Source organism: Meleagris gallopavo, chromosome 8 (genome assembly GCF_905368555.1).
Source record: "Meleagris gallopavo chromosome 8, MGAL_WU_HG_1.1, whole genome shotgun sequence".
NCBI lineage: Eukaryota > Metazoa > Chordata > Aves > Galliformes > Phasianidae > Meleagris > Meleagris gallopavo.
This window is the reverse complement of record NC_139411.1, coordinates 29,601,123-29,626,691: the sequence shown is the minus strand read 5'-3', so window position 1 is coordinate 29,626,691 and position 25,569 is coordinate 29,601,123. Positions and strand designations below refer to the sequence as shown.

The 25,569-nt window shown below is 38.9% G+C and overlaps 1 protein-coding gene across 3 annotated transcripts; it reads left to right on the top strand.

Annotated features, from left to right (window-relative positions):
• The first annotated feature begins 4,168 nt into the window (after positions 1–4,168).
• On the top strand, positions 4,169–25,252 carry TIAL1 (TIA1 cytotoxic granule associated RNA binding protein like 1). Of its 3 annotated transcripts, none has more exons than XM_085228991.1 (12): positions 4,169–4,487; positions 10,444–10,540; positions 14,346–14,495; positions 14,790–14,844; positions 15,156–15,243; positions 17,114–17,189; positions 19,570–19,678; positions 19,986–20,081; positions 20,164–20,248; positions 20,552–20,675; positions 20,813–20,902; positions 21,174–21,313. In XM_085228991.1, the coding sequence occupies exons 1-11, from the start codon at positions 4,459–4,461 to the stop codon at positions 20,876–20,878; spliced, it is 975 nt and encodes a 324-aa protein (XP_085085117.1). In that variant the 5' UTR covers positions 4,169–4,458; the 3' UTR covers positions 20,879–20,902; positions 21,174–21,313. The 3 variants fall into 3 exon arrangements, with proteins under 3 accessions (XP_085085117.1, XP_085085115.1, XP_085085116.1); XM_085228989.1 differs by lacking the exon at positions 20,813–20,902 and adding an exon at positions 22,221–25,252 and having other exon boundaries at positions 4,178–4,487; XM_085228990.1 differs by lacking the exon at positions 20,813–20,902 and adding an exon at positions 22,221–25,252 and having other exon boundaries at positions 4,181–4,487; positions 14,397–14,495.
• The last annotated feature ends 317 nt before the right edge of the window (positions 25,253–25,569 follow it).

Here is a 25,569-nt window from a genome sequence, read left to right as displayed (position 1 = left end):
ACAAGATCTATAAAGATAAGCTGTACTTACAAAGAGATAAATGAAGAGGCAAGTCCAAAACAAATCTTTGCTCAAGTCTATAGTCAGTAAAAACTGCAGGGAATGTTCTTGTACCATCAGCTGTCCACTGGAACAAGCAGAGATAACAGACATAATTGAGTGACCACACATTAAAAATGTTGCCTTGATTTCTCATTTAGCTCTGTTGTAATTTGGTAGCTTCTTCATTTCATTCCAAACAATTCATGCCTTTTTCTCAGTCATAGGTTTACTGAAAGAGAGGAGTGCTGACTTGGAGCATCCTCGAGATATTGTGTGTTAGCAGTTTAAGGTAAGAATTGCTACATCTTGTTTGAAAATATCATGATGCAGATAGGTCCATCAGCCAGATACTAGCTGTAAATAAATTAGCAAAAAGGCCAGATAGGATCCAGTGCCTAAGAAGTAGCTGTATGGAAAATGAGTCAATCTCTAGTCTTTATTTCATGTTTTGGTCAATAAAAATAGCTCCAGCTATAAAAAGGGCCATTGTACTTAATTAATTATTGTCTTCGCACAACACTAAATGATATTCTGCTTAGTAAATTAAAGCCATGTAAAGGCATCAAGGTACGTATCTAACTGATTAAGATATGCTCAGTAACTAAACTCAAAAAGTAGTCGTTAGTGGGAAAATATAATTAAATAATGAGGTTTCCACAGAAATGCTCTTGGGCTCAGCGCTGCCCAGTGTTTCAAATCCTGTGTCACTCCTCACGCCTACTGGAAGAACTTGGTTTTCAGTATGTACTTTGAGAACACAACTAAGCCAGCTCCTAATTGCCCTATAAAGAGCTTCTGTCCTTGAATGTGGATGGAATTAAGTCCCACTTGTTGTCCACAAGTTACCAGGCCCTTACATGTCTCTGACAGTGACAGGACGATGTTACCGAAACACATGTATATAAAGTGGCCAAACACTGATGGAAAGGCAAAGTAAAAGCAAACTTTGAGAGTCAATTTTTCCAGATTAAAATGTTTGATCTGGCACAAATATATCACTGAGGCAAGCTTCAGTTAAAGTCAGTTCTACTATCTTTTTATGTGCCTCCTATAGCCTCCGAATAAATCTTACATCCCTCTCCACAGAGCAGTATTCAAATACTCCTGTTCTGATGCTTCTGCCAGCCTAGTATGAACTTGGAAGCTGAAACTCAGGAAATAATTTTTCCTAATTAAAAAAAAAAAAAAGAATTATTTTTATTGCTGCATTAAGCAATAATGTTTGTGCTGTCAGGGACTTGGCAGTTGTGATGGGGATGCACATTATCGATGTTGGTTGGTAATGGGCAATCCGAGGCCATTTCTGTGTCTTGCAGCAACTCATCTGTCCTGCTGCATCGTTTCATGTAGCAATAAACACTGCAAACTCTCATAACATTCAGAGAACGTCAATGATTTATGGCTTATAGTCCAAATAACCAAATGCAGAAATAAATAATTCCACTTTTCAGTCAGGATATATTTCTATAATCCTATGTATTGCCTATATACCCAGACTTGTATAACTTCTGGCATGACCTTTCTCGTGTTGCTTTTTAAAAAGCTTCTGTAACTGAAAAACTGGACAATGTTGGGAGAAAAGAAAAAAAAAAAAGAGGAAAAACAAGGTTTAAAAGGCAAGAAATTAGGACAGTTTGTGTAAAATTTTTGTGAGGGATATTTTTAAGGGGAGAGGGGAACAACATTGGTTTTGGAGATAGCTGGACATTTTTTGTATATGGTAGAATGTTTAAATATTTTGATAATACAATCTTTACAGAACGTCAAGTCTCTGAAAGGGAAGATTCCTATTTTGCTATAAATGAAGTGCCTGTTCTCAGATAAGGGGATGAGATCATGTTTATTGATGTCTATTCCAGTTTCATTCACCTTTTAGCCCACAGACTTTACTACGAGGCACTGCTGATCTGCATATATTGTGACAAGGCTTCAGTATATTGGGTGGATCACACAGATGTAGTGTCTTATCCAGAGGACGCAGAGCAGTGCAAACTCCTGCAGCATGCTTGTTCATTTGCAGCTCCCATGCAGACACAACACTGAAATTTTCCTCTGCCAGTGGTGTCCAGCAGCTCTGCCTGCAGACAGCCGTGGTTCTGCATATGCAGGCTCTTCACATGCGGATCTCTGGCTGTGGAAAACCCACAGCAGGATTATTCCAGTAGCTACTTATGTATTCCTCCTTCTGTGTTTCCAATACATTCTAAAGAGCTGCTTAAAGCCCCTGTCCCACGTACTCTCCTAAGACATACACTGCCAGAGCAGCTTCTGCCAGAAAGACGTGCCTGGCAACAGCCTTGCGTGTTTAAGTTAAAGATGGGAAAACATCACAGTGCGAGCAGCAGGCATGAAGATATATCGTCTGATAACTATATAGGCAGTTTTCTTCACAGTGTTACTATTTTGGAAGAGGGAGAGCATTCAGTAGTACTTGAATGTTCAATGCGTACACAAATTGAATTTCTTCCAAAGTGCAATGATCATTCTGCTTGTGAGGAACCCATACTCTGCCCAAACAGAGCTATTCTGATCCATTTCCTCATTAACAATTCCTAATTTAGCAAGTCTAGCTAAATTAGCTAAAGACTTGTTTAAAGACTTAAACTTGTTTAAAGTTTAAAGACTTAAACTAGCTAAAGAAAAATGGAAGTTACCATGAAGATTCTTTCATTAAGCTTTTTTTTTTTTTAATGAGGACACTTCAGTGGTGTGAGCTTGGATTTTTTGTTTGATGTCAGAGACCTTTTCCACAGAAGTTTTCTGGGAATAACAGAAAAGTATACTAAAGCATACTAAAATATATTCCATACATGTGACAGCAGTTTGTTAGCTGCCTGTGTGCTCACCTTGATGAGAAGAATGCATTTCAACGCACCATCAGAGAACCATGGGATCACAGAGTCAGAGCATCACAGAACCATGGGATCACAGAGTCCTAGGCTGTTTTTGCCCAGCTTAACCTGTTTTCCCCTGTCAGTGTGAATTATATGTTGGGTGACAGCTGGCCCTGTGGAGTTCTCCTGTGGCCTTCACCACAGGCCGCAGCATGGAGATTGTATCCCCAGCACCTCCCAGGAAGGGAGCACTTCCACACAGCCCCCAGAGACATTGGCTTGAATGCTGGGATTGCCGAAAAGCAGTGCTAATATTCAGTTATCTGCCCTGGGAGCTCAGCTGAGGCCCCTCAGCAGCCTGTGGGTGCAGCAGCCTGCCTGTGGGACCGCAGCGAGGGACGGGGTGGAGGGGCTGGCAGTGCTGGGTTGGCAGCAGGCCATGATGGCCTTACAGGTTTCTCCCAACCTAAATGATTACATGATTCTACGATTTCTGTGATCACCAGGTCCAGCAAGCCCTCTGACACATTCAATAGCAATTGTAATCTTTACAACAAACTGACACTGGACTGGTGGATGTGTGACAATGTATGTTGACACGACCCAGATATGCTTCAATCTTTCCAGAAGAAATTAAACGAAGTGAAACCAACAACTTGATATAAGTCAGAACCTGCTTTATATGACATTTTAATGGTATTTGCACTTTCATCTTTTTCCTCCCTTGGTTTTAAGTGACAGTTTAAAAAGCCCCAGTAGCTGTAATGCTGCTGTCCCCTCCAGTGAGCTCCTTCCTCCAGTGACACGGAGTGGGCTGCGAGTCCTGCACAGCACCCAGTCTGAAGCGGAATCTCCAACCTCCAGAAATTACTCATTTAAAGCAACAATAAAACACAGCACTGATTATTTCGGGGTTCTGAGTAAATGAAAGACAGCGGACACTTAGAATATATATATATATAGATTTGATATTGAAGATCTTTTTCAACCTGAGCAATTCTACGATTCTCTGTTTACATCCACATTGCACACGCAGCCGCTGCGCGCTCCCGCCGCGCTGGCGGGAGCCGGGACCGCGCACGACCGCCCCTTGCCGTGCCGCCCGCCGCCAACCCGCGGAGCGGAGTATCGCGCAGCGCCCCGCCCGCGGTGCATGCTGGGAGATGTAGTTCCCTCCCCGCTCTCCTCCCTCGCTGCGCGCCACCGAGGGACTACAACACCCAGAAGGCCTCCGCGGCTCTTCCGCCGGCCCGTCGCGCTCTCTCCGTCAGTGACTACGATCCCCAGAGCGCTCCGCGGCGCGGCGGCGGAAAGGACCGGGAAGGAGAACCCGGGCCGAGAGGGAGCGGGCCGGCGGGGCGCGGCTGCGCGGAGCGCGGCTTCCTGAGTGTCTGGTGGCGGCGGCCATTTTGTGCTGGTTCTTCACTCTCCCGTTCGGGCTGCGGTGTCGGGACCTGGAGAGGGGGCGAGACGGAGCGGGGGCAGCCGGGGCCCTCAGCCTCACCTTCCCTTCGCCTCCCCGCGCGGCGGAGCCCTCCCCTCCGGCGCTGCCCCCGGCCGCGAGCGGAGCTCACGCACCATTATGGAAGACGACGGGCAGCCCCGGACCCTGTGAGCGGGGAGGGGGCCGGCGGGGAACGCGGGGCCGGGCAGGGCGGCGCGGGGCCGGGCCGCGGGGGCGGGGAGGTGCGAGCGGCGGTGCCGGCGGGCGGCGTGTGAGGGAGGGACGGCGAGCGGGAGCCGTGCGGGGAGGGAGGGAGGGAGGAAAGGAGGGAGGGAGGCTCCGGCGGGCGGGCGGGCTCTGAGGGAGCGCGGCGGTGCTGAGGGCCCCGGCCCCGCCAACTTCTTTGTTCGGCCCCGGCGGGACGGGCGGCGCTCCGTGGGCCTGGCAAGAGAAATAACTCCACGCAGCGCCTGGTAACTCTGTCCGCGTCTCCTGTCCGAAAATGTAACGCCGAGGTTTTGTTGTTGAGTTCTTTTCAACTCTGCAGGCATGGCTTTTTTTTGCGTGCGTGCTGTTCTCTTAGGCTGGGGGCTGTCTGTAACGCTAGGCGATGCAGAGCAGATCGTTCTCTTCTCCATCGCTCCGTTCGCTGGTAGCAGTGCGGCTGGCGGGATGCGAGGCAGGGCGGGTTGTCCCGGCACAGCACGGCTCCATGGAATCTTTGTGCGGGCCGGGATGGCAGCGCTCCGAAAGGCTCCCAGGTGCTTTAAGAGGAACGACTGAAACAGAGCAGAATATCTCAGAGTTGCTCTGTTTTGTTTCTAGTACCAAAATGATGACTTGGCATTTAAGGCTTTTCCAGGCAATTTATGGTGTGTTGTTTTCTTTTTTTTTTCCCTCCACTCTTTCCGACGTCTGCCAAAGTTCTCTTAACTTGCTTGCAGCGTCATGTGATACCTGCTCAGTCCTTGGGTTAGATAGAATAAATCTATCTGCAATGCTTTCTGTGTTGACGTCCCGAGTGGTCCGAGTGCGCTTGGCCCTGACAGTGGGAGTAGTTTCCAGAGCGCTGCTTTAGAATGAGCAGAGGGAAAAGGGCAAAGGTGCACCGTGTTTCACTCCAGGTCCGTTTTCTTTGCTGATTGGTTCCTCCTCTTCTTTTTTTTTCCTTTCTTTTTAAATAAGTGCTAAACCCAGCCAAAGTTTTAAAATCTCCTTTTACTCCTATCTAACAGCACTTGAAGCGAGCTCTTCTCACTGCACCCAGCTGTGAGTGAAGTTGGCCCATAATCACTGGTGAAGGAAAAATTATTTTTGTGCTAAAGTGTCTGAACTGCCATCACTGCAGCTGCCAGAGATGTGGTATTGCATGAATGTGACTCTCTACTTAACTCGTCAAAGTAATGAACAGCACGTATGTGCATTTCCTAGTAGCTTTCTAGTGATCAGACACATAAGGTTACATCTCTCTTATCCTTTTAGGGCAGTTTTCATAAAGTACAAACATTTTTGCTTTTTTTTTTTTTTTCTGAAATATCTTCAAATTTATATCTGCAAGTTCTTACTTTAAGATTGTTATACTGGCTGATACTTCTCATACCTAGAGCAGTTGTGATCATGCATATACATAAAAGGCTCACTGCCTCCCAAGAACAACTAATAATGTCGTTTGAGCTCTTTAGTTTGTTTTTACAGGAGAAAGCCTAATGAAGAATAAATTGTTCGTGTGGCTGTTTGACCAGAAGAGCTTGGTTGGTAAATTAAGGGCAGCTTAATAGATGTCTTTTGTATTTTGTTTATTCTTTCAGTAAGGAAATACCAAAAGGGTTTACTTTGTTGTTTTCAATCATGATTGGTTGTGAACCTCAAAGAATTTAAGATATCTTCTGAGGCTTACAATAGAAGTTAGATGCCAGTTACATTTTCTTTGTCCTCACAGTTCTCACTAGTAGGCCTTTATGGAGAGTGTCTTCTGCCCAAAACTCTTCCTTACTGTTTGAACAAGGTGCAGCTAACCTGAGAGGGTAGGCTTTCTGTGGTATTTTTCACAACAGCATCTAGATTTTGGTCAGCACTCTTCAAAGCAGATGTAGTACAGAACATTCTGAGGGTGCTGTTGGACCTCTTTCCATCATGAGCCACATCAAAGTTCAGTTTGTACCTTAAGGTGGAAACTGCCATCAGACGTCAACATTTGTCTGTTCTTGGTGTTTTTAGCTGCCCCTTACAACAGGAAGAAAAAGTTGCTGATTTTCATGTTCTTATTAATGGCCTTAGAATAAAATGAAGAGCAGTCATTTTGTACACGAGTTGTTCCATCATTAGCCTTGCCACTCTGTATGGTAAGTACTGTGGACTTCAGGTAGGATGCAGAAGTACAGGTCTTCAGCTGTGAATATTGAGTTGGGTTTGCTTATGTTTTGTGCCTTGTTTTGGTTCAGTCCTCATGCAGAGCAAGATTCTTTTGGTAGAGTTCTGCTGTGTAGATTTTTCATCCTACAGCTATAGCTCGCTAGCACCATTAGAGAGATGCTGCTAAGGTTTCTAGGCAGTTTTCACTCCCTCAGTTACCCTACTTCTTATCATACTTTCTGCATTATTATCTGCCACCTCTTGCATGCTGCCTGTATGAGTGTGGAAAACATTTGTTATGGTTTTCATTCAGACAGTGTGTAGGGGAGCTTTCCTGGACCTAAAAGTAATGGCTGTAAACATCCCTTTCTTCCTCGGCTGTCTGAAGTGAATGAAAACCCATTTACCCCTACAAAGAGGATCTTTTTGTTCAAGTCTAAGATTTTAATTCTGAAACTAACTGCTGATGTGTGTCTTTCGTTCGTCATGCAACTTTGCAAGATCTCAGAATTTCAAGTACAGTTTCTTGTTTGTGTTGTCACCCACTTTCAAGTATAATATATTGAAACTTGTATCAGGCTATATAATATATGGTTTGGTTTGTTGTATGTGCTTATTAATTAGTATTTAAGTAGTTCAAACTTGCAGAAGAGAGCAAACACGATTGCCTGCATGCAAAAAAGCCAGAACGTTGCTGCCCTATCGTGTTAACCAAGGTAACAGCATATATGAGTGTAGGAAGTGCTTCTTTGTTGAGCTTTGTGATGATTTTTAAGTTTGAACTTCTATCCATAGGATAACAAAACAAAAAGATTGATACACTGTAGAATAGCTTTTTGAAAGCCATATGTTTTCTTTGGGTGCGTTCCTGCTCATTTTGGCTTCACAAAATAGAATAGGAAGCATTATGTTCTATCGTGTAAGTTGAGGTTAAGAAGTGGTGCCCCACTTGTCTGGCAGTGTGTGATTAGCATCAGCTGAGAAGCTTTGCCTTTCCAAGAGGTAAGGTTTCTGCTCCAAATGTGTAGAGTGTGTTTGTTTCCTTAGTGATACAGTATTCATAGAATTACAGTATATCCTGATCTGGAAGGGTCTCATGAGGATGGTGGAGCCCAACAAGCATTCAGACATGCTGAAGCTGTTTGCTTGTATGGTGCTTCTTTTTCCAAGTCATCTTTTAACTGTACTGAATGTACTAATTTACAAGTGTACAAGCAACCATCAAGCCCTCATCTTTAATGTACTGTTTCATAAACCTGTAGTGGTTTGTGTTTACTTATTTTACGTGCACTTCCAGAGATCTGGGTCTGTGTGTGTGCTTTGTTACATGAACCTCTCCTTGTGAAGCAGTCTCAGGGTGTGTATTCAAGTTTGAGAGCGTTAGCAGCTTGTGAAAGATATTAATGGGTTCTGATTGCAGTAATGTTAGACATCAAAGCAGTATTTATCATAAACATAGAGAATTGATGGACCATGAGGAGCTTACAGCCCTTCTGAATCTATCCATCAGGCGGTCCCAAATTACACTGCTGATTTATTATCTTTTTTTGTGAAGAAGCAGCCTGTTTTGTGGCTAAAATTTACAATGTCACGTTCTCACAGTTGCCTGGAAGGAGATGCAGTGGTATTGAAAACCAGCTGGTAATTCTTCTAAAAGTTGGCCTGACTTACCTTAATTGGACAGATTTTGAAGCAACAGATTTCCTGGCTTTTTTGGTCAGACCAAAAAGAATTCTTCAAACTGCTGTTCTTGCATTTCTGAATAAATATTAATATTATGCAGAAGATACTGAGACTCTGGCTTCCTGTATTGACTTCACAGTAGGACTGAAGTTAAAAGGACTCCACTGTATTTTCTTTCATGTCACTGCTACAGAACAGGTGCTTACTTCGTGTGCTGTTAGCTAATACAGCGTGAGAAGATACAAGAAGAACAAGTACTGGTAATAAGCTCGTGTCAATACAGACATTTTATGTGGGAACTCCTACTGGGAATCATATTTTCCATTGGATTTTAGTAATATCTGCTGTGGTTGGTATTTCCACTTCTGACTGCAAATCACTAGCAGCTTTAACTTGGTGAATGATTAACAAATGGAGTTAAGGTTTCAAATATAAGATCTGAATGTTTAACTGCTGAATTTTTGAAATAGGGCATTGAAAAGTCAGCAAGATAGACCCTATTATAAGGCAGATTGCCTTCTTAAATTTGTCAAATGTTTACTTACTGAAATAATCACACAGGATACAAATGCAGCTTCCATTAGTGATGTCTGCTAATTCCTACATATTTCGTTAGGAAGTAAAGAACGGGTGAATACTTGTAATGGATGTTCCTGTGTTTGGGTGGTATCACATGAAATAGTCGCCCTGGATCTTGTGTAGCGTCTACCTGCAAGCAGAGAGCGTGGAGCCCTTGGGAAGCTGTTGAAGGAGTATCAGCATAAAGGAAAACATATTCATTTCTTTGTGTGGGGTTCAAATAAAAACAAGTAGTGTCAGTTTTAATCTTGCTCAGTCCAAATGAAGGTCCAGCTGTCAAACACAGACATAGCTTTTGCAGATTTTACTTGGATACGAGAGAAGTGCACGCTTAAATTGCTGCTCTGATAAGAGCTTTGCTTGTGCATCGACTAAGTACGTGCTCAAGTTTCTCTCACTGAGGTGTATCAACAACTTGGATGGATTTGTTTGCTGTAGTATGAAAATCTGTAGTAGATTACAGTATAACAACTAAAATGTGCATTTTTTTCAACAGCTAAATTGCAGATTTACGTTTGTGCACCTTATATTTGGACTGAATTGTTTTTAGAAATGATGAACACACCTCTGCTAGTGATTTTGAGTAGTGTAGATATGAGGAGCCCTTCTCTTGACTGATCGCTTTGATGATAAATGGAGTGTGATTCCAGTTTGGTCATGCTTTTTCTTTTTTAGCATTCAATGTGTGTTTGACTTTTTCTCAGCCACCTCTGTGACCTAGCTTTAACTTTTCAGTGTTATGCTCTAATGAACTATTTAGGAGTGGTTTCTGAACTGCTATTGGATTTTATCTCTATGGGTCTCTAGTGTCTCTATTTTTTCATAAAAATAGTTCCATGTTCTGAAATTTCTATGACTTCATAGGTAAAAGTCTGTAAGTATGGGTGATATTAAAGTAAAACTGCCAAATCTGGGGGGAGTTGTTACAGAGCTGGTAGCTGCTGAGATGGATGATGTGTGTGGAGCATTCCTATGGCGTATGCTGTGTGCCTTGCCTTTTGGTGGCTGGGCTGCTTTTCCAATTCAGGAAAACAGAAGAATGGAGTTGGTCCTTTGAAGGCAGCATAATCTACGTTCAGTAGCTACTACTAAAATGACAGGAGTTCGGTATGAGCTTTGTACCCCATTGGAAAGCAGGCTTTGTTTAGGTGCTCAGTGGGAAGTGAAACTTCAACCTACTGGGCAAAGATGTTTTTTCTCTCCAGCATCCTTGAGCAGTACTGTCCAGCTTCTGATGTTTCTCTGCCAAAGGCAGGTTTGGTACTCGGTATCCATGGTGGTATTATGGCTGCTCCACGCACTGTGTTCCCACTTGTATTGCCTGCTTTATAACTTAAAGACCATGTGAATGTTGCATTATAGCTGTAATGTGAAATCATTTGTGAATCACATCTTTCAGATGAAGATGCCCAGGATTTTAAATAGTTATTTAAGGTTTTAAAATAATTACATTTTAAAAGATGAAAATTTCTATTTTAATGTCTTTTTTTTTTTTATTTCCTTGTGTAGCTATGTAGGAAACCTCTCCAGAGATGTGACTGAAGTCCTTATACTTCAGTTATTCAGCCAGATTGGACCATGCAAAAGCTGTAAAATGATAACAGAGGTAAGACCTTCCACTTCCAGAGGAGTAGCAAATACAATTTTATCTGAAATTATCAAAAATAAATGGAGTTGAGGGCATCTTTTGGTGTTACTGATAATGGTAGGGTTGATTTTTGTCTGTGTTTTTGGGTAACTTTTTGCTGAAGAGACCTTTTGTTGAGAACAGTCTTGTGCTCTTACTGGTAGCCTTGCCACGTCTGTTTTATCAGCTGATGATGAGATTCCACTTCAATGTAAAGGATTGCTACCCCTCTCTCTTCAGAACTGTATTGTTCTTATGATCAAAAACTTTGTTGTTTCCAATGTTATTCATGGCTGTTCTTTCTGCTTTAGTCTTAATTTACACACGAGTCTCAGTAATTCTTTTTCCTTTTTCTTCACTATGGATGTGCAGTCAAAAATCTTTCAAAATATGTTTTGCTATTCCTGAGCCTTTTTTTTTTTTTTTTTTTTTCTGGTCAATCCGAATAGCTCTTGTCTGCACCTGCCTGTTCTTACATTATTTTTTTCTTGGAATAAAGCAACAGTTTCCATAGTATTCCCAATAAGGTTTTTTAGTACTATGTGTTGGTAAGTACTAATACTGTCTCCTTTCACTTGTAGATTCTCTGATACATTTAGTGTTGGTAGCCATTTCTGTAATCTTCCTGACATATCTCAGCAATTTCTTGCTGCCTTATGGTCTTCCTTCTTTCTTCATTTATAACTGATGAGCTTCTGGCAGGCAGGGGCTAATTAGAACTTACACTCAGTTTTATTTTTCGTTCTAAAATTGTGTTTTTCTTTATGCTTTTATTGCTATTTCTGGTGGTTCCTCCTAACTTGTTGCAGGTTTCCTTAGTGCAGTCACCTACGTTTTCTTGTCAGGATCATTAATGAAATATTAATTAAGCCTGATCGCAAGGCTCATCATTCTAGGAATGCTGCTTGTAATTCCTCTTGATCTTCTTTTCCTTTCAAAATGACACATTGTTTTAGTTTTTTTTTTATTGTTTTGGCTGCACATTAACTACCTGCTGCTTGTTTAATCTTCTTCATCTCGTGGCACTTTTTTTAGAACTTTCTAGTGAAAGTAAAAGGAGTTCTGCCACGTTGTCTGCAAGGTTATTGGGGAAAGATGAGCAGAACAAAATGGAATGTGTTACAGAGCACAGCTGTTGGTTTTTTCTCTGAAGAAATAGTGGTTGTCATACTGCTCAGAATGCTGCCACTCCAACCATTGGCTGATTGAGAGGTGGCAGCGTCAGTTTGATTCCCTAAGAACCAGATAAGAAATTCCTCTGCTTATTTTATTTTAATATAACCACAGAAATAACAAGCGAGACATCTTTATGAAATAAGAATGTAAACAAAGCAACTTGCAGCTATATTCAGTCATATGGAATTGAATGTACTCGGCTGACCTTAGCACCTGTCACCAGGCAGTCTATCAGGAGGAAATTCTGTGATATTCCATTGCCCGTTTACTTGATGTGCTGTCCACCTTGGCTGCCCTGAAGTCATCTGGCAGTCTTCACAAAGAAGGGGGTGGGGGAAGGATCTTAATGAGAAGGGAATTAATGCTTGAAGATAAAGGGCAGTAGCTTTCACCTTTGGAGCATGTGGGTGGGGTGTTCTGTTACATCCTTGCAGGTATACCTGTGCATTTGAGATCAACTGTAGATTTGGTATTAATATGGATCAATTTACTGAAGTTACTTTTCACTTCAGAGAGTTAATTTAAGGGGAAGGAAGAGAGGACAGCATCTTTTTTTTAAGGTAAAATTGCAAGCCTGCTACAGTAACAACTGTAAACAGTGTGTACTGCAGGTGTTAGCAGTGCCTTCACCTGTGTGTTTTGCAGGTTTTTAACATTTTTATATAATGTGGAAGTGGTTCAGTAATTAATTAAAAAAAAAAAATCCTGAAAGGTCATATAGAAATAATATGCTTATACCTTGAAATTAAATATCTAGTTAACTTCAAGTGGTTGGATTCTAGGCTGCAATTAGCAGCTACTGTGCTTTTAATGGCCAAAGTATTTGTGGTTATTGACCGTCCTTCTGAATGCTGTACTGTAAGCTTTTCATAGCCACTGCTGTGTGCTATATTTAAGTAGTTCTTATCTGCCCATTGTTGCTATCTCAGTCAGTCGAGCTTATACCTGAATATTTTCCATTTGTTGTTTTTTTTCTTTTTTCTTTTTTAATTTTTAGCCAGTTTGTAGAAGGTGTGGCATGGCCAGATTGAGAGATTTCAGGTGTTTATTTTGGGAGCATGTCATACTCAGAGGAGTGCTGTAGCTAATGTTGACAGGTATCTTGAACATCTAAAGAGCTGGACATCTACACAAAAGGCTGCTCTTCGTGTTCAGACAGATTCTTAGTGCAAAAGAAGACCTCCTCACAGTATGAAAGTAACGTATCATATGCTTCAGCTGAGGTGTAAACTGCACTAAATCTGTTAAGGCCTTAAGTGGGTTTCACAGATCTTGTTTTCAGTGCAGCAGGGATGTCATATGGAAAAAGGGCTGAGTTGAGGCTTGCTGTTTCAGTGCATCTGAGGCAAACATGCTTTCAGAGCACTTCGTGGCTCTTGGGACTTAAACTCCTTGTTGTAATCTCAGCTGTGTCGTCTCACTGTCTGTTATTTTGCATGGTAGGAACACCTAGTAACAATAATAATAATCCTGGAGGTATTTAGATGGAAGGTTCAGACTGCTTTATCGTTTCAGCTGTATAAAGCTTTGTGATCAGTTTGGCTTTCAGATCTTCATAGCTTCCATTGTTTAGATTTAGACAGAACTATGTTTGAAAATGTACAATTGACTTTTATAGGCAGAACTAGGATTTCTTTATTTATATATGCTTGAATGAATATTCAGAAGTTAAGTAGTAAAACCAATAAAGGCTTATTCTTAATTTCAGTTAGTGCTGTGCTTTTCCTGGCAATGGCAGAAGTTAATGGGAAGAGTATTGATGTCAAAACAGTTTTTAGATCCTTCCTTGCCCATGTAAGAAATACTTTTAGTTTCTTTTTATACCTGTTGTCTTTCGGTCCATGGACAGGTGGCATAGGTAATGAAGATATTTTAGTGTGAGGCTTTTGTACTTCTGACACTTTTTAGGGAGATTAAAAGTATTTAAGTTAGGATTCTCATAATGACTTCTCCTTGATCAGCTTTCCTGAAGACTTTTGTAGTTGTTGCACTTCCTACTCTGCTACATTCAATACCTTAGGGAGCTTTGTTTTTAAGTCAGCCTACAGAAAGAGGTGTTACTCAAGATAAAAGAGTAGAGATCAGTTGATTAGTATCTTCTCCCTTGATCTTCAACTATTTTCAGACCTTTTAAGGGGCGTTTTGCAGTCACTGGGTGTAACATTTTCCACTGGAGGCCAAGAGTTTGCAATCTCTGGGTTGCTGTCTGTGGATGGTTTTCAGAGAAATTAAACAAGAGATATTTTAAGTAGTAGGAGTGAGAAAATTGCTGAAAAAGAATGTGGGAAACAAATCTTTCAAGCTTTGAGTATCTACTAAAGGCAGCAAATTGTCTTAGTTCCTTCTGCTCCTCCTGTTTTTCCCTCCTCTCCATCCGGTCTTCAGATCACTTTTCTGGTAGTTGAATTATTTTTAGATTGGTAGAAGTACTGAAACCTCATAAAAAGTGACCTATACTTCAGGAATTGCTAGACCTTTAATGGAAAAGTCCATCTTAAAAATTTCTTACATTTAAGTGTAATTTCAAAGGCTATTTCATAAATCTAATGCAAGTAATTCTTAAAGTTTCTAGCTATAAGTAATATATTTTCCTGGATTTTCTTCTCAGCAACCCGATAGCAGAAGGGTCAACTCTTCTGTTGGATTTTCTGTTTTGCAGCATACAAGCAATGACCCTTATTGCTTTGTGGAATTTTATGAACACAGAGATGCAGCTGCTGCATTAGCTGCTATGAATGGGAGAAAAATTTTGGGAAAGGTAAGTTGTTTATGTTGTAATCTTAGTCTTTGTAAAAAGTACACATATGTATTAGTAAAACTATGGGACGTTTGTTTGTTAGAAATGTTTACCAAAGTTAAATATTATTGAAGTTCAGTGGAAAATAAAAACGGTATTTAGAAAACATTCTTTGTGATTTATTTTTTTTAAGTGCTGTAGTCCTTTATATTGAAGGATGATTTGGTAACATTGACAATTGTGACCAGCCCTTGAATGACCTTATAACATGTAAGAATTTTATGAATCTATACTAAATCTTGTACTTATTTTCAGGAGGTCAAAGTAAACTGGGCAACAACACCAAGTAGCCAGAAAAAAGATACATCCAGTAAGTAAAGTAATGGCACAGTATTACTTCTACACAAATACTTCATAGCACATGGTAGTAATTGCCATAAATACATTCAAATGTAACTTTTCTCCTTCCCATCTCGTGTTTAATAGAATTTTGCAGACTAATTCTTCTGTTTCTGTCTTGCAACTGGGGAAACTGGAGTGAACAGACTTAATTGCTGCTGCTCATCAAGTGGAATCCTGACTGTTCCTGGTTCCCAGTGCTGTGCACAGAGCGTCACTTTTTCAGGAGCTAAAGCTTTAGATAGCAGTGAAATATTTGATTAGCAAATTATTTATTTTCAGATCACTTCCATGTGTTCGTTGGGGATTTAAGTCCAGAAATAACAACAGAAGATATCAAGTCAGCGTTTGCTCCTTTTGGTAAAATATCGTAAGTATCATAATAAACATTGCCAATATCGGTTAGAAAATGTGACAGTGAACATTTTGTGCTGATTTGAAATGTTATTTCTTATCTTTTAAATGATTTTTCTAATGTCAATTTCTTTGTTGGGTGGGCAGTGAAGAGGGATTATTATTATTTCGTGTCTGTACCTATATCTGTTATCACATGTTTGTAAATCCAGTAATGTAATTGTGCTTCAGTTTTGCTGGAAGCAGTATGCTTTTAAGTTATACCCTACTATGTTTCAACTTCTTAGTAAAATTTGCTGACTGTTTCTAAGTGTGACTTTTTATTGTTCAGAATGTGTACAGAATAGTGAGTTTACAATTACAAACATTGCATCTTGTATTTTGTTCATGCTGCGTTTTATAGGCAGTATAGAAAGCCACTCAATTATAATACAAATTTATGAAGCAACTGGTTGTATAGCTTATGAAAATTTTCCAAAAGCTACTGTTTCTTAAAATAAATAACTTTTTCGGATAACAGCTAAGATTGTAGTAATCAGACATTGATTTCAAAATTATATGTGCACACTTCTGTTAGTTACGAGAGAGTTTAAACTTCTCTCAGAAAATCCAGGTGATAACAAATGATCTTATGTTTGAATTGACCATATTTGACATTACAAGAATGCTTGTAAGTTCTAAAGTATGTTTGCAAGACTACTGCTACAAAAAAAGTCTGTTATCTGTTATTGGCTTATCTTTATGGAAATCCTTTAAAGTTGCACATGAACGTTTTTGTGCTGCCTCATGAGAATATATTTCTAAGAACAGAATTCTTGGTTTTCTCTTGTTCTGTACGCATATTTTTAATTGAATCATAAATCTTATTTCTTACCTCTGCTGTTTTGTGTACTTTTTGTCTCTTAATGTGGTAAGTAGTACTGTTTGACAATCTATATAAGAGAATAATTCAGATTTCTGTTTCTCGATCTATATTTATACCTGAGACCTGCAGTTTTTCTAAAGTCCAAGTCACAATTAAAAGTAATAGCATTCTGGTTATTTTGCAGAATTGCTCATAAGAATGGACAGGATCTTGAAGGCTAACTGCAAGGAACTGTGCACACTGGAACTCAGTTGTAGATTTTTTCTCATTTCTATTTATTCTTATTATACATTATTTATTATATACATATTTTAGTATTTACATTTTAACATTCTATATTCAGTGCAGTTCTATATTTCCAATCATTTTAACTTACTCACTAAAATTTCTGTGTAAATTTGTTGTTTTCGTACTGGTGTGCTTAGCATTGTTGTTAGTTTTATTCTCCTTTCTTAAATTTCTGAAAATGTCAATTTTTCAAAATTTACAGCTGCCCAAACTCCAAAATGATGGTAGAGAATTGACCAAGAAAAATAAAGAAATCTGTTAACAGGCCATGTATGCCTTTTAATTCCTATTTTTTCCTCTTTTTCGATTTTTTTAATATTTCATATATTTTGTATCACTAGGCAGAAGACATTTAACTATTTAGAAAATGCATGGTAAATTAGATAGAATTGTTACAGTAATTTATAGAACAGTAAACTTTAGAGGACCCTAGCCAATAGAATTTTAGAAAAGGCAATTTTGTTTCTCTTATAGTTCAAATCTGACCATTCTAGTTATAGCCAGTATAGGTTATGTGGATAGGTTGCATGTCTATTACATGTTATTTTTTTTGTCCTACTGCTTTTTTCTAACAGGTAAAGAAACGATAGGGAGAGTTCAGGAATGATTAGTTTTAGGGCTAACTGAATTTATAAGAAAAATTATGCTCACAATACAGTGTGTGTGGTTCCTTTTAGTTTTTATTTTGCAAGTTATTAATTCTACCCTCATATAGCTGTGCTTCTTTCCACAGGGATGCACGGGTAGTTAAAGATATGGCAACTGGAAAATCAAAAGGCTATGGTTTTGTATCTTTTTATAACAAACTGGTAAGTAATAACAACGTTGATTTAAAATAATTGCAAATTTTCATTTGTTGTTTTTCCTCTGTTCTGTATTCACTGCGTATCAGGCTTTCCCAAGTGAAATACGTGTGAATTTAGAAGACAAAGTTAACGTTGTAAAAAATGTCTGATATGTTTAGAAAGGGTTGAAACAGTGCAGATGATTGCAGCGCTGCAAGAACGTGGTGTTGTTTATCTTTGTCCCCTGAGCCAATTCTGCAGTGTGAGGAGTGATCAGAGCTTTGGAATGCTGTGCTTTGGGTCTGTTAGCTGAGGAGTTGCAGCAGTCCGGTGTGAGTTTGTATGTGAAGATAGAAGCTCCCACAGAATGCATCCTGGAGCCCTCATCCCTAAGGAGTGGGGCTGTGGCAGTACGCTGCTGGGTTGGGTGTTGGACAGGTTTAGGTTCATGCCAAAGCTCAGCTCAGCCTTCCTGAGTACCTAATGCTGCTTGCTGTGTGTATCATGTGTTAAAGTAGAGTTGATTTCATTTGCCTGCTTCTCATTAAAGGAGCTCTTGGTTGGTCCTTTGCTTTTGAGTTTTTATAGCATTTTGAAATCACTTTGCATGGAGCAATTAATTTACAGCTAAGATTTGATTTTGTACCTCAAGTGTTTTGCTTGGTTTGTGTTGGGTGTTATTATAGAAAGCATAACTTTATGTATGCTTGTGAAATAATGCTTCAGACAACTGACTGGTATCCCTTTCTGATAGAGGTATTGTAGATGTTAATCAGTGATACACTGACTAAATTCTACAGATAACAAGTAGTGTTTTGTCCTACTGTTTACAGCAGTGCAACTGCCTCAAGTAATTCTTTGTACTTTTTGAAGTTAATTTTTAAGGAAAACTGATGTGCATGTGTTTTGAGATGCATTTAGGACAGCATGGGAAGTTGTGAAGTTTTCCTTAAACATTTTCAGGTGTTAATGCACACTACAGTAATAACAAAACTGAATTGTTGCATTGAACTGAAACAGTTATGGCAGCATGGGCTCAGTTCCATTTTTGCCACAGTTAGGATCATCAAGGCTAGCAGTGAGGATCATTTGAGCTAGTTTGTTTTCCTACTCAGTTTTCAATTTATTTTAAGGAGCACAAGTGGAAGATTTGTTTTTTTCTTCCCTTATTGGTCTTCTCTCATAAAGTCCTCATTATGTATATATGATGTCTTCATAATGACCAGTGTGTATAATTACATGGGATCGAGGTCCTGGTCATTTGTGTCTGAGATGAGTGTTCTTCTCACTGGAAGTCTCCCATGTGCAGCAGGAAGATGCTGGTCACTCACCTTTGAATTGTCCATATGCTCCCTTTGTCTCTTGTGCTTTACATTTTCTTTCTTAAACTTGGTCCCCCTGGAGGAACGTTTCAAACATGTACTATTTGCTCTGCCTCTCATTTCACAAGAGCTGGCAGGGGGGACAAATTACGTCTTGCAGAATTAGCAAACCTTTCCTTTGCTTACAGTGTGAACCTAGAGGTTGTCTTTTAATTTATGTTCAAGATAAGATGTTAAGCCACGTGGGCCATGACTGTTTGGTTTTGTGTACATATGCATACATACAACGCCTTTAACACAGAACTTAAAATGCAGTCTATTCTCAAACTTAAATTGTATTTCTCCAAAAAGTAGAAGAGAGGATGAGGTGGGGGGTGGAGGGATGGATGGCAGGAAGCTGCATGCTCAATGCATTTTTATCTTGGCATTAGAGGTTTTTTATTAGCTAGCATTCAGCCCTCCAGAACTTGAAAATTTTCTACCTAAATGGGGTCTGTTTTGTTGGGTACAAATTAAAGATTATAGAAGGCTGCATTTGAATCTTTTATGTAACGTCTTTTGTAACACATACTGCATGGCATAAACTTGAGTTGGATTACAGCTGAGAAATTTGCCAGTCAGATTTTGATGATTAAAAAGTCTTTCCTCACCTTGCATATATTGCTATCAATTATGTTCTTGTATATTATGTTTTTTATACAGTCAGCTGACAAAATCCTTTGGTTTTCTACAGTTATAATTGTTTCATTTCAAAAATCACTTCTGGCATCTCTGACTTTTGTACTGTTTTGGGCAGCCATCAAATACTCTGATACAGATACACTGCCTTGACAAAATGAGTATGTATGACTGCATATGCAGGGAGGGGGAGGGCTTTACCAAATCACTTGTGAGAGCCTTCTGTGTGATAGACTGTCTTAATAGTAATTGATTTGGGCTGTTTGCTATGTGGCTACTGAATTTCATGGGCTTTTAAAGCAGTTATCAGTTTCATCACTGGAATTACCTGACAACTAAATCTTGTAGACCTATATGTGCTTCTTGTTTGCATGTGTTAGTGGTCTTTATTTTCATCTCTTTAGGATGCAGAAAATGCTATTGTACACATGGGAGGCCAGTGGCTAGGAGGCCGTCAGATCAGAACCAACTGGGCAACACGGAAACCACCAGCCCCCAAAAGTACACAAGAAAGTAAGGCCGTGTAAAGCTGTGTTGTGTTTGATCCCTTGCATGGCACTGCTAAGTGGAAAAGAGTAACAGTGTTGCCGAAGTCTTGTCACTTCTTAATTGAATATCTAGATCTTCCAGATCTTATAAAATAGTTCTTTTTCTTTTTCTGGTGTGTTATGTGGTGACACTACTGGATATTGGATGTTTGTTAATATTAAATATTGGATGTTTGTTAAATCTGTAATTTCTGTATCTGTATGAGGTAAATATCTGGGACTCTGGGATTGCTGTTGGCCTGATGCTTAAAACCAGTCTCTTCTCTTTCTAGATAATACAAAACAACTAAGATTTGAAGATGTAGTAAATCAGTCAAGTCCAAAAAATTGTACTGTGTACTGTGGTGGAATTGCTTCTGGGCTAACAGGTATGATTTGTTTTATCCTTTTATTACCAAAACTTTCTGGGCATCAAGATGGCTACTAATTCAGAAATGCTGTGTTTTGTAGATCAACTTATGAGACAGACTTTTTCACCATTTGGACAGATAATGGAAATAAGAGTGTTTCCAGAAAAAGGTTACTCATTTGTCAGGTATGGATGAAGAAAAAGAAAATCTTTTTTGTGATTTTGTTAATATACTGATGTTTAATCTTTGGTGGATTGCATTTGAATGAACTTCTACTGATGTCTTAAAATCTGTTACAATCTGTTCTAAGAACATTTCTTAGAAAAATTTGCAGCTTTTAAAAGTAGCCACCAAACTTTTTGCTTGTGAAGATGATGTATGAAAGCAGATCTTTTTCACTGGATTTTCCTGTATGTGTAGAGTTGCTATTTTTGAACAGTCAATTGAAAGTGCTATAAAGAGTAATGTTGGTTTGTTTTTACATTTAGATTTTCAACTCATGAAAGTGCAGCACATGCTATTGTTTCAGTTAACGGAACCACAATTGAAGGACACGTTGTTAAATGTTATTGGGGTAAAGAATCTCCTGATATGACTAAAAACTTCCAGCAGGTAACTGCGTTTTATCCTTTTCATTGTGTGTTCTTGTATTTGTTCCACAAAAGCAACCAATTATCCACCTGCAATGCCTCCCATTTATAACAGCTAAATGTAGTAGCGTTCTTATGAAATCCCATGTTCTGTCTCAGTTATGTTCCAGTTGTTCATCAAATTGGGCTAGTGATTTTGGTGGAATATCTGTCTTCTGGATATGATTCAAGATAGGGAGAAACTTGGAGGTAATTCTGATTCTTGCTAGCATTCTTACTGCAGACTAGCTGACTGTCCTTCCAAATATCCCTTGGTATTTAAAGCGTGTGTGCTCACATACTTTCAGTACAAGGATCTAATTAGGTTGCGGTGCTGTCTCACTTATTATTCTGATTTCACTATGGCTCAGTAGTTGTAGACAGTGCAACTGAAGAGAGTCAAAAATTTTACCTGTAGCACTTTGGAAGGAACGTAATTCACCTCTAGACCCTGAAATATTAAGAATTATTCTCTCCTTAGGTGGATTACAGTCAGTGGGGTCAATGGAGCCAAGTATATGGAAATCCACAACAGTATGGGCAATATATGGCTAATGGATGGCAAGTACCATCATATGGAATGTATGGCCAAGCATGGAATCAACAGGGTTTTGGAGTAGAGTGAGTAATTGTACTTAATTTTAAACGTTTCAGGAATGTTGTATCTGGGCTTCGGGCTTATTTGATTGAAGGATTGCACGAGGTTTCAAGCCTTGTAATGTGCTAAAGCTTATGTTTAATGATTACTGTGGATGATTACTGTGGACCAAATAGTGGAGTGACTCACTCTGGTATGTTCATGATAAGATGTTTTGTGCATATGGGTGTCTTGAGACTCAAGGTAAACAAAGACTGCTTTTAGGTTAGTTTGAGATGGTGGTTATGTCCAGTAGCTAAAAAGTCATGATCTCTACTTGTGAATACTGGAGAGGTCTGAACCTGGGAGCTAAAGGGCTTTTTAATTGTGGAGAAAATAACCTACATAATGGCCCTTCTAAAATTTTGCAAAATTTGGCTCAATTTTTAATATTTTGTATCTTCCTGAAGTGTTGGCCACATTAGTTTGTTTTAAAACAAAAATAGCTTCTTTGCTTTCTTAATTACTCATTACCTCTTGCCAGTTAAGCATATTAAGCTCTGGTAAAAACCTACCAGTGGTATTCGTGCCAATTAAAGACTGGGGACTTTCTGTGTTTCTGCATCACTGGTGTTGAATTACAGGCACATGCCTATAGGACAGCTGCCTCCAAAGGCGTGTATGTGTAACTAGAATCCAAGGTTTGTGGAACTCTTTTTTTTTTTTTCCCCTAAAAAAAGCTTACGGTATTTTGAGAAACCACATGTTGTAACATTTAACCTGGTATAAAAAGCTTCTGAATTGCTCACAGAAGAATAAATTGTTCTATTTTGGTGTAAATGGTAGTGTAGGAAGTGTTTCATGTTCCTGTAGTCTGCTATCTTGTAAATAACTGACTAGCTTGCATGATTTTTTCTTTTTATTTTTTTTCCCTTCCTGTTCCTTTTTAAGCCAATCTCCATCTGCTGCCTGGATGGGTGGATTTGGTGCTCAGCCTGCCCAGGGACAAGGTGCTCCAGTAATACCTAACCAAGCTGGATATGGTATGGCAAGCTACCAAACGCAGTGAGCTGGGACTCTGTTTAAAAGTGTGTATTTCATGATAGGCTGCAGTTTCCAGTGACACTCTGAAGACTGGAATGTAGACAATGAAAAAAAAGAAAATATTTATTTTAAAAATGGAAATGTTTGGAACCTTTAGCACAGCTTTGCTTTGGTGAAGGACACAAATGTCTTCTAGTTCTGCCTTTTTAAGTTTTTGTTCATGATGGATATGAACATGTTTTTCTTTGTGTACAAAAATTAAAAATAAAGTCAATAAAGACAATTCTGACTACAAATTTTGATATAGTAGGAGAAATGGCTAATGAATTTGATCCTTAGGTTACCATTCCATTTTTTTGTTCTGTCTTCAGTGTTTTATATCACCGTGCTTTTTTAAGAGAAATGACATTGAGAAACAGCAAGTTGCTTTTAGTTGAACACACATCCTGAAATAAACTGTGGACCAATCATTACAACCTGCTAGACAGTATTGAGTTTTTGAGGAACCTATGGACATCGCCCTGAAAGCATACGTAGGTCTTGGAATAATTTTTTAAGAAAATATTTAATTTTTCTACAGGCTTAAAGAAAACAGTGTGATACAAAGAATAGTTCAGTGTGGAACGAAAAACAGTACTGTCTGAGTTACTTCACTTTTACTGTCCACATTCAGGCACATATTATAACTTCAGAGCTGGTTTGCTTATTAAGACTGTAGGGATTTGCATTTAATTTTGAGAAGTAAAAATGTTTTTGCAAGTATGTTGTTTGTATTCAAATCGAACAGTCATACTTGTGCTTTTACATAAGGTTTGAAGGCTACACATTGTAAATATCTCATAATTACAGTGTTTCAAAAGCATGCTCAAACATAGAAGTAGCAATGTAATTATTCAAAGTAATACTTAATATACTCTACTGCTTTAAATGCAGTAGATTGACAAGAATGTGCAAGACTGACATTTCCAAAGTTGGCTATTATGTAAAGTTACATAAAGAACTATAACAAAGAGCCTTAATTTTAATTTCATAAATCTTTAATGCATCACCTTTTTGTCATTAGAAATACGGATTTTTTGCTTTACATTATTTGGTATGTAAATACCTTGGTTAACAACCTTGTAAACCTATTTCAAGGTTATTATAAGTTGTATAGTATCTTGAGTGTTTTGAAAAATCTTGATGTTTTTTAAGTCTAGAAATATTTTGCCCAAGAATTTTTTAACAAGATTGTTAAAAACATCTTATTTTAGAGAATATTCAATGTGCCATTTGGTAAATGGAGATGCAGTTGAAACAGTACACTGAGTTGTGACTTATTTTTAATTAAAGTTTTTGTCTTTATGGGTGGTTTGCATGTGATGAACCTGTACAGAGGCTGGGTTGTTTGTGTACTGAGTGTGTAAATGGATAAATCACGAAGATGTTTAAATGGTATACTTGGGTTATTTCTGAACAATTTTATGGATACATTGATATAAACTGCCTCAATAAATTTGAAGTTTAAAATGAATGTAAGGTAGATATAAGTACTGTGTCTTACCTATGACAGCTAGGGGGTGCAAATGTTTCAGCTGTATACAGAAATGCAGTGAAGCAGCACAGTTAAATGTAGGATTTGCAGTGATAGTCCAATGAAACAAGCTTGCATTTTAAAAGAAACATGAGAATATTTTAGCTCTAAATGAGTGTGTGAGAAGCTGTGTGCTTTCTGTTTCTTATGTGCAGGCATTGCAAGTTAGAGTACATTTTGAAAGGGAGACTTGCAGTTTTGCTAAAGCCAGCCAGGTTGTGCAATTAACAACACTTAATGCTGTAGCAAATCACATGAGTTTTTTCTTCCTCTTCTATGTGACATACTTAGTAGTACTTTGAATTTTAGACAAGGCTGAAAGTGAGATATTCTGGAAGAGCAATTGAGGCTCAGAGGTACTTGCAACTCCAGGCTTCTAATGCATGCAATAATGACTGAAGTTAGTGTGGAACCATAAGTGCTTGTGATGACAGAGCTGGCTATTTATCTCTGTTTCTCCTTTATTGTACGTGTAGTGTTCTTTTGCTCAAGTTAGGAATCTTGTCTACAGGTCTCATTTTTCTATAAATTTTGTATATATGTGTATATCTACGCGAGGATCGGCTATACGTTGTAGTTGGGAGGAAAAACTCACAAGTAAGTCTGCGTTTTTATTACACACACATGGTTTCAAAAAAATCGTGAGTAGATCTCTGAATTTGCAAGTTATCTTAGGATTTCTTAGACTTCACTTGAAATCTGGGGTTTCTACACAACTCAAGGTTTTTGACTTAGGACTGTGACCTGAGCACATGCTGGTGTGTAAGCAGAATGCTCCTTAGGCACTAACGAAGATTTAGATGTTGGAAGTACATTGCCTCATAAGTGCCCATATAAGCGGGTGTAACTTTTAAGGTAATGATCTGTCAGCTCTCACTGTGTAGGTCACTTCAAATCTGATTAAAAAACATGCCTACTGCAGAGTGGGGCATTGCCTGACCTGTGTTTCAGAAGGAGAGATAAGATGTACTTTCTCATTTAAGCCTTTTCTCATTGGTTTTTATACAGCTTTTCTTTAATGGTGATGTTTCTTCACAGACTACTCAAGATATAGGAGTCTCCAGTGTCCTTTAATGTTTCTATAGCGCTGCGAGGAGGAGTTGTAATTTGGATTGCTTTCTACTCAGTAGCATTCATAAATGCATAACTGACAGTTTTTTGGCACCAAAGAGCCTCTTGCACCGTACTGCTTTTATGAATGACTGTTACACTGTTGTAATTTCTCTAACTACAGAAATCGACCACTACCTAACAGGATTTGGATTTCAACAAGTATTGATTTATCATGGCTTAACTTGATGCGTGCAATCTGAAACAAGGTTTTAAGCTGCATTTGCAGAAAATGTTCAATAAAAGTGAAACGTGATGAAGGGCTTATCCTCTGTTGTCATCTGTCAAAACATTTTCCCTCTTTGCTGTAAAACTGGCAACAGGTATACAAGGCTGAACATGTAAACTATGCACCTGAAATTGTGTAAAAGATGTCTTATTTACGATTTTTCACACAAAGCCAATTTGTATTTTGTGGAGTTGCAGTAGGAAGGCTGTGAATCTGAGGTCACATGAAGGTTTTCACCAGTTCTGCCTCCTTGTGTATATTTGTTGAAGTTTTGGGTGTATTCTTCTCGCATTTAAACCTCATAAGACAGCTGTTCACTGTTTCAGAACTTCTGTCCTTTCGCT

What these genes read in the sequence shown, in the direction of transcription:
- TIAL1 (XM_085228989.1), top strand. Translation starts at nt 4,459, where the DNA reads ATGGAAGACGACGGGCAGCCCCGGACCCT. An exon ending in GCTCCTTTTGGTAAAATATC is followed by an intron (nt 15,244 to 17,113) that starts GTAAGTATCATA and finishes TTCTTTCCACAG; the next exon opens with GGATGCACGGGTAGTTAAAG. An exon ending in TATCTTTTTATAACAAACTG is followed by an intron (nt 17,190 to 19,569) that starts GTAAGTAATAAC and finishes TCATCTCTTTAG; the next exon opens with GATGCAGAAAATGCTATTGT.